Below are 9,082 nucleotides of genomic sequence, written 5' to 3' on the forward strand. Positions count from 1 at the left end.
ACGTTTTAATTTTTCATGTACCGTCGGAGCTCTGCGGTGGGTAAAATGAATATAAGCCTATGGCAGTGTTTCCCAACCCTGGCAATCGGACCTTATTTGGGCCGCGAGGATATGCTAGGTGTTCCGTGTAAAATTTTGAATGAGAAAGAAAGAAATCAACCCCCTCCCCCCAGAACAATGAATGCATGAGAATGCATTCAATAAAGGATTATCCGCGCTCTCTTCAGTTATATTCTTGATTTATTTTTAAAGATGAACAGCCGCAGCAGACAGTCTATCTAGAGAAACGGGACGCGTTTCGGCACGTCTGCCTTCCTCAGCGTTTCAAACTAGAATACATGCGAAGCTATGCAATAGTGTACAGGTGATTCTCATTGGTGAATATTATTCACTTACAATTCATAATGTCAGTGTTTACATTAATAAGCATTAAACATAGTATTTATTTTTTCAGCTGCAAAAAGAGAATCAGCTGTACACTATCGCATAGCTATATATGTCACTTCCTGTTTGATGTATTTTAGTTTGAAACGCTGAGGAAGGCCGACGTGCCGAAACGCGTCCGTTTCTCTTGATAGACTGTCTGCTGCGGCTGTTCATCTTTAAAAATAAATCAAGAATATAACTGAATATTTACCTTTTCTCCTTGGCTTTTAGCCACAGTTGAGCTTGATTACATTTATTGTGTGTATACCCTATGTCTACATGTCTGTCTGCGTGTATGTGTTGATACGTATACATACATACATATATTCTTTCCACCTGGTCTTCACTTACAGTAGTTAATATTATAGTATATTCACGGTTACCCCCTACCTTTTTGCCTTTCTCATTCACTGGCGTCATGTTCTTTTTCACCTTTGCCGTTGCTGTATAGTTTTGGTCATCAACATTTACAGCACTTTGTAAAGCATGGTTGTTTTGAAATGTGCTCTATAAAGAAAGTTTGATTCGATAATGTCATTTAGCATTTTCGTAAATGAAGCTTATGACTAGTTATAAGCTGCAAACATATTTGGCTTTGGTAATTGAATATGTTGTCCTCCCACCACCGGCATGCTGTACATCATGTTGAACAATGACATGGCATAAAGTAACTTGGTGGCTGAAGACATTACAGCTGGGCCTGGTGTAAACAGCCATCATTAGGGGGTTCTCTTACACGTAGTGGAAACAAATGTGTATTACAAAGGAAGGTATCAGGAAGTATACGTTACAGAGCTCTATGCACTGTCAGAAGAGAGTTGTATGTTGTACAGACAACAGGGAGATGCACCTTGAACACATTGTGTGTTTGGCAGTTGTGTCTGTCTTGGGAGTTTTGGAGCAAGGTAAGACTGTTTACCAATTATTATTCAAGCAAGTTACTGAACTTGGCTCTTTGAGTGAGAGTGAGACAATAGTAATTGAATTAATGGTTTATTGTGAAAACTCGGAGAGGAGTGCGTTGGTTTGTTTCATTTGCAATGTATTGGATGATACAGAGACAACATACATTACTAAATGTGTAAACAATATATCCCTAAATGTCATGCATTAATATAGCCTTGGATCAAGACCATCATAGATGTATTTTATCTATTTTTTACATTTGCATATAGATACGAAAGTAAACGTCAGACTCCATAAAATATCTATGATAGTCTTGTTCCAAGGCTAGCATTGATATACAGTACAGTATTTAGAACTAACCCAGAGAAAGACACTGGATCTAGTTAATGATTGACAAAGTCCTGTGTGCTCCAGTGTTTTTCTCTAGAATAGTCCTGCTGGCTGAAGTGAGAGTGTCTCTCTACATTTGATACAGTATTTGCACTATATGTAGTAGCTACTTAATCATATGTATCTACACTATGCAAAGTAAACTAACATTGTGCTTCTGTGTATGATGTGTGCTGTTTTTAGCATATTTTTCCTTGCAGGTCATCTATGCCAGGAGAAAGTATTCTGTATCGCCACCTTCCACTTCAGGATGTCCTGAATTTGAAAGGGTCTTCAGAGCCCAGTTAGTATTCTAGTCTGCAATCTAGTAAATGTACACAATCAATGTTTTAATGTTTGTTTTGTAATTGTCCAATGGCAATATTGTATGTTATATTACAGTGTGAAAAAATGGCTTATTGTTTAGTACTATAGCGTTTTAAATTCTTCAATATCACACTGATTCATTGAAAATTCTTCCTCTTGCATGAAAGTTTTTTCACCAGTGTCACAAATCTTCCATGTTCCAGAAAATCCATGCCAATTAGAGGGATTTCCTGCTCCTGAATAGGAACATTAATATTATAGTTAAGAAATGTTCTTAACAGTGGCTCATTAACCTTGCGTCACCAGCTCCTATCTACTATTCAATGCTAATATCCAGTCTAGCATCCGTCTGCTGTATCTGGTAAATCCCACACATGCACACAGGCCGTTTCCGTATCCGCTCTAGACCGGTTCTGCAATCTGCAAAGTGAATAGATCTCAGTCTACCTTACTCACTATGATGTACAACACCAGCCTAACCTTTTGAAATGTGTATTATATTATTATTTTTGTAGGTGTTTGTCCACCTTACTAAAAAGCCTTTATTTCTGTGTTCAGAGTTAACTGTTCCGAATACTTCCCTATCTTCATCACTGTCCTGTGGATGTCTGGTCTGTTCTTCCACCAAGGTACTGTCTCTCTGAGTCTTTACAACATTTACTGTCACTATATTACTGGCTATACTCAACCTTACTCCACCTATTTTCAACCTATCTTCACATACCTGATCCTCAAGATGGTACCATTTCTGTGTACTTGTCTAAATACATGCATGGTACACAGTATCACCCTTATAACAGTCGATCAATATTAAACCATGGTGCTGTTTGCTTAAATTCCAGGCATCTCCTCCTTCTTTGGACTTCTGTATTTATATGGACGGCTCCTTTACTTCAATGGCTATTCTCAGTCTGCACATGGCCGGTAGGGGTCTATCCGTGTGTGTTTTGATGTGATAGATATTAGATTTGCCTTCTGGTAAAGAAGGATGTGGTCGTGTATAGTATACCATGCTAGCATAAGATGGATAGAGTCTCCACCACAGTCAGAAAATTTGCCCCAGCTCGCACTGTTTATTCTTACCAAAATCTCTGAGATTACGTATTTTTCCTTTGCACAGTCAAAGCCTACACAGTATCTTGGGAGTGCATATCAGTGGCTTAGACCAGGGAAAACGCTTTGCACCTTGGGCTCTATTGGTCCCTATTTCAAATATAGCCTTGATAGCATGCTTTCACCCCATTCCTGTAATTCTTCATGCAGATAATTATCATAACAAATGGTATGCATTGTATAGTCTGGTATGCATTGTATATGACAAATCTAATGAAGTGAACAAATTGTGATCGCTGTCAATCAAATCATGACACCATTTATCCACAGCATCCCTAGTTTTGGTAAATCTATTTGCTAATATGTTTACGTGCACAGTCTGCTGTTATCTTGCAGATGGCTTTTGGCTTTCAACTGATTTCCTCTTGTAGATAATATAAGGAAATATCGTGCTGACTTGAAATAAGCTTTAATACACCAAACCACACCAATCACATGTGCAACCATGCTGCCGTATTATACACGTCAATAAAACCATAATTGAATCTGCTTTATCTATCTATCTGACTCTCTCTCTCTTAATGTCTGTCTGTCTGTCTGTCTCTCCCTGCAGTCTAGCCCCTCTGTATTACAGTGCCAAGGTATTGTGGGCTTTGGTGGGGTTCTCCTCTCTGGGTGTTGTGTGCTCCCTGTGTCGGCTATACCTGGATCTGGACCTCATCCAGCTGCTCTACAACTCCATGGGCCTGGCTGAGTCCTAATCGGGGAGGATCTTTAAATCATCTAATGCAGTGGTTCTCAACCTGTGGGCCGGGGGGGATACTGCAAGTGGGCCCCCAAATAATCAGAGCAATAAGATTTTAATGATAATATAACATTAATATATATAAAAAAGATCTTCCCAGCTTTTCACTTATGTGACAGTCGTCTTTCTTTATGCCAGGAAATGAAGTACCGTGGCCACATTTTCACTGACAATCTCCATGATGATAGAGATATATCTAGACATTATGAATGAGGACAACATGACAACAAATATAAGAACAACTGCTTAGTTCTTATCCAAATCAATCCTGGACAGCAGCAATTTCCAGAGGCTGTAGTTCTGACCATGGTTGCTTGCAATGTGGGAATGAATCTTATTCTGTAGTTGCACCCAGGGTTCGAATTGTAAAAAAAGAAGAAGAAAGAAATAGGCCAAACATACACTTTTATTGTTACATTTTGATATCATTAGTCTACATTTCCTAAAAGGAAAATGTATGCATTTAATTCAGTCTGAACAGAAGTAAGGACAAAACATTATCCCCACCGGCCATACAAATAAATCCAAAATGATAATGCTCTTCCAATTATACTTTTTCAGTGATATTTGATATTTATAAATATTGAACAGCAGGTGGTGCCATTGTATAATGTTAAACAATGACCATAGATTGTCACTAGATGATCTCCACAGAATTTGTTGTCTCATTTGCATTATCCTGAGGGACCGGGTGATTACAATGTCATCCTTTTTTAAGTAATAGTAATAATTTATGGCCTGTGTTACTTTTTTGATCGCGTTATAATTTGAATTTCTTGTGTGTTTTGTTTTAACTAGTGTGTGACCCCTGCTGCCTCTAGTACAGCTGTTTGCTGTTCTTTTACTTCAAGATTTATGTGACATTTCTTATCCAAGTGCAAATAAACACAATGTAAACATGTAGCCTAAATGTATTACTAAACCATTTACTTATACGTTATTATTTGTTATGCATTGCCTCACGGAAAGTGATTATAGAGAATGTTTTGCCCACTTGAGTCGTTACTAGACAACTGTTACAGCTTCCTCATCTTCACCAGTATGTTGTCATCCCTCTTAAATCCCTCTGTTCAAAGTTTATTTAAGCCACTGATGATGATGTGGTGAAAAACATAGTCAGAACCCAGCATCTGGTAGTATTACAGACAGAGCCAATTGGAGTTTGGGGTTGTGCTCGAGCCTCAAGACGAAAGCAGTAGGCTACGTGGGTGTTTATGTCCACACATAAAGCTCAAGTAGAATATCTTATCATAGGATAGGAGGCAAGCGATACAGGTGCAAACTGCTGTAGGATCCCTTCACTGACACCATAGGATTCCTAAGTCAGTGAAAGGATCCTTTTGCAGTTTTCACCTGTTCAGTTTAATGTAAGGAGCAACTGATCCTATGATTTTTACCCTGAATGTAGCTATTTTCTGCAAATTGCAGAACTGTGGCTAACTGAGTGGTCCAAGTAGCTCGACATTATGAACTTCAAAGAGGAGAATGTCCCCCCCCCCTCCTCTGCTGTGTGCTGTGTGCACTTCATTTTTCTATAGTTTGGTGTTTGAATTCCAATCATGTTTTACCAGTCATGTTTTTACTTTTATTTCAATTGACTAAAATGTTTTCTTTCTTTTTTTCACACCTAGTTTTAGTTTTAGTTTAGTTTTACTAACTATAATGTAATTGTACAGTATATCAGAGTATTTAATTTGAGGAGAGCATATTTAGCTGCAGACCTAGTAGTTGCAGAGGATGCATTTACTGTCAGCTTTACAAGTATTAATCTCTCTAATATACTGTATCCTATTCCTGTATATACTGTATCCACTATATACATTAAAGGTAGGGTAGGTGGTGTGTTTTGCTTAAAACAAAACGTTTTTTGTTAAAAGGTTAAGCACTATAATCTGATAGTACTCATTACTATAGAGTGTTTGTTCAGTCACAGGGGTTTCCCCATCTCTCCAGCTCTTTAATAAACAGAAAATACATTTTCAGGTAGGTGACAAAATGTCAGCCAATCAGGATAGCGAACCCATTTATCAGCTTAATTTTTATAGTGTTCCAATTCTGTCTGCTCATTTCTTTGTGTCATCACTTCCCATTTCACATGTTTAATCTATATCCTGACTGAGTTCTCTATCCTGATTGGATTAACTTGGTATCCCGACCTGAAAATGTAGCTGGAGAGGCATGGAGACTCCTGTTATTGAACAAACCTCTCTATAGTAATGAGTACTATCAGAATATAGAAATATTTGTCACTTATTTTAACCAAAGAAAATCACTTACCCCATCTTTAATGTATGAATATTTTTATTTTACTTTGCACATATGAAGATGATGTTCTATTATATACAGTAGTGTCTTATCCAAGCGTTTCATATGGCAACATGATCATAGCCATGTCCCAATTAAAACCGTTTGAATAACAATTTCACTTCAAGAACAAGGTTAATCAGTCTCATTAAGACATTTGACTTCATAACCATGGTTCCTGAGTCAAACTAATTGGACTCAGAGATGGGTGTGACTATACACACCCCTGTTGCGCATCTAATCGATGCACACAGATTAAATCAGCCATCCTGGCTGCACTCCACAGGGAGAGCAGTCCAGGCCCAGGTCCAGGCATTGTTTTTAAGGCATACAGTTCCAGTTTATGACCTGGTTAGTAGCATAACTGTATGATTCTGTAAAGCTCTGAAAAGAAAGACCTTTATTAATCCAAGAATCCTGTCCACCACCATTGAGCCTGTCTGTCACATTAGTGCATTGTCTGGGAAGATGGCAGTCTCTGGCACAAGATATTTTCTGATGGGGGTCTGCGGCCAAATACATTTGGGGGTCCTTGACATGAACTTTTTTGAGAACCATTGGAGTAAGCAATCTGTATGCTAACTCAGGAGCCAATGAAGTGATATAGGAGTCATGTGTTCAGCTTCTCTTGTCCCAGTCAAGAGTCAAGCTAAATACTGCATATGACTCCATGTTTGTTTTGAATTCAGGACACTTGGCGTTATCCATACTAGAGGACAGTGTTGAAAACTAATTTTTAAAAAAAACATTCGATTTAGTTAGTCGACTAAATCTACAGTTGATTTAGTCTACTAAAATGCTGATGCTAGTTGAAAATAGGGCTGCGGAGGGCCATCAGAGGCAGGGAAGTGTCCGTTCATTGCCTTGAGACTGAATGCAGCTGATGGTGATGGGTTGAATCTGGAAGGAAGAATAAAGGACTGTATGACTGAATGAATGGTCTAATGGATTCATTACTATGCACTTGTGTGGGTGGCCGTAGATGAGTGGGTAAAGAGGCCATGTATTGCATCTGGGAATCGGAAGGTCGGAAGTTTGACCCTTGGCTCGCCCAGTCTATGTGTCGTATCCCGGAGCAAGACAATTAACCACTAATGGCTCCCCCCACATGTGCTCATCTGAGCTATCTAAGCAGCCATCTACTGGGTGAATGCAGAAAGGTAATTTCCCTTCCCTTTGGGACAAGTAATTACTCCCTCTCTTCCTCCTGCCACTGATTTCCAGAAGTAAATCTCTGCCTCCAATAAGCCAATAAAAAAACATGGAGTAGCCTATAGATCAGGGTTCACAGTGCTAACGGTCAACAACGCACATATCAATAATGAATGGTTAATTTATAGAAATGCTGAAAATTACAAAAATAATATTGATTAATAGCCCAAACAGAGATATGTGGTGTGTTCATCTGTGCATGCAAGAATACGTGTGACTGACTGCTTGAACGTGTGGTGGCCACATGTGGTGGCTCGGAAAGTGATGCCGCTTGGCGTTATTTTCCTCAGAATTCTGGTTAGGGGGCCTTCTGTGCCAAAGAACTTCCTGTCCTGTCGTTTATCACGTTCAAGTGGTGTACAGCTGTCACACACACACACACACACACACACACACACACACACACACACACACACACACACACACACACACACACACACACACACACACACACACACACACACACACACACACGGCTTTGTATTTAAATGGGAGTTTTCTGTTCCTAACCGCACTCCAGACATGTTACCAGTAACTATGAGGGGAATTCTGTTGGGTTTTGAATAACTTAATGTATTTGTCATCTAACTGTTAGAAAGCACTTTGTTCCAGAAAACAATTATTTGTTATAATGCATTATGGTGCCTGGTAAAAAATGCTCCAAAACATGATAACGTTCTATAAAGTCAACTGTAGTTAAGTCACCTGTAGTTAAGTATGCTGGGAATATCTAAGTATTTGATACCACTTTATAAAGATCTTGTTCTCTTCTTCAGTTTAAAAAATAATAATTGTCGTACAACAGTGTCGCGTGAAAGTAGCAAAAATAGCCGATCGACAAGCTCCCAACATGGCGCATCGTGATGCATTGTGAGCTTTTAAATCTGCTATTTTTGCTACTTTTGAAAAATGTGAGTGTGTCTGTGTGTTTTATAAATATTCAATCAATGAAAAGTATTAACAAGAGCTTGTGACTAAATAACTACATTGGATCCATTGGAACACAGGTCATTTTTTGGGGCGGTGTAGCCGCCCCCTATAAGTGAGTTTTGGACACCGACCAAAAAATTTGTGTACCCCCTAACCCTTCCATTGTTAATGCAAATCGATACTTTTTTCATATCAGCCAATCACATTACAGCTAGTGTCATCACCACTAACTGTAATGTGATTGGCTGACTTTGCAAATTCAGGACTGTGATTGGCTAGCGAAACACATGACACATGTGCAGCCCTATGAATAGCAGTATGGACTTTAAAAAGTAATTTATCCTTTTTAAAGTGAGTCATGTTGTGATGACCACACACCGTCCACTTCACACTGGGTGTCATTTTTTTCCCTTTTCTTGAAAATGTACAGTTTTGGAAATACAAGGTTTTGACGATATATGATATGTGGGTATTGCAAGCGGGCCCCCAAATAATTGGCAATAGCTTGAGATTTAATGATAATATAACATTATATTAAAATGTTTAAAGTGATCCCAATAAATAAGATATTAAAGTATACTATGTTAGTTCCATTGACCATTAAAATAAACACCCATCTGACCAATATCTAATAATGATCACCAGTGTGATCAAACAATGATCAGGCTGTTTTGTAGCAAATGCATGAACCTGGCTGATTCACAGGCTCATGTCTTTCTCTGTGTTCACATTCATTCTGAAACGTGCAAG

General features: G+C 38.6%; 1 protein-coding gene across 2 annotated transcripts; it reads left to right on the forward strand.

Annotated features, from left to right (window-relative positions):
* The first annotated feature begins 1,251 nt into the window (after nucleotides 1–1,251).
* ltc4s (leukotriene C4 synthase) lies at nucleotides 1,252–4,790 on the forward strand. 2 transcript variants are annotated; one of them, XR_014599495.1, is made up of 6 exons: nucleotides 1,252–1,331; nucleotides 1,906–2,005; nucleotides 2,587–2,657; nucleotides 2,871–2,952; nucleotides 3,695–4,207; nucleotides 4,272–4,790. XR_014599495.1 is itself a non-coding variant. In XM_084041091.1 (5 exons), exons 1-5 carry the CDS (start codon nucleotides 1,271–1,273, stop codon nucleotides 3,840–3,842), a joined length of 462 nt encoding a protein of 153 aa, XP_083897217.1. In that variant the 5' UTR covers nucleotides 1,252–1,270; the 3' UTR covers nucleotides 3,843–4,790. The 2 variants fall into 2 exon arrangements, 1 of the variants encoding a protein (XP_083897217.1); XM_084041091.1 differs by having other exon boundaries at nucleotides 3,695–4,790.
* The last annotated feature ends 4,292 nt before the right edge of the window (nucleotides 4,791–9,082 follow it).

Source organism: Gymnoscopelus microlampas, assembly GCF_963454915.1.
Source record: "Gymnoscopelus microlampas genome assembly, chromosome: 18".
Taxonomy (NCBI): Eukaryota; Metazoa; Chordata; class Actinopteri; order Myctophiformes; family Myctophidae; genus Gymnoscopelus; species Gymnoscopelus microlampas.

Coding starts and splice junctions, on each gene's coding strand:
- ltc4s (XM_084041091.1), top strand. CDS start 1,271: ATGCACCTTGAACACATTGTGTGTTTGGCAGTTGTGTCTGTCTTGGGA. Junction 2,006..2,586: donor GAAAGGGTCTTCAGAGCCCA/GTTAGTATTCTA, acceptor TTCTGTGTTCAG/AGTTAACTGTTCCGAATACT. Junction 2,953..3,694: donor TCTCAGTCTGCACATGGCCG/GTAGGGGTCTAT, acceptor CTCTCCCTGCAG/TCTAGCCCCTCTGTATTACA.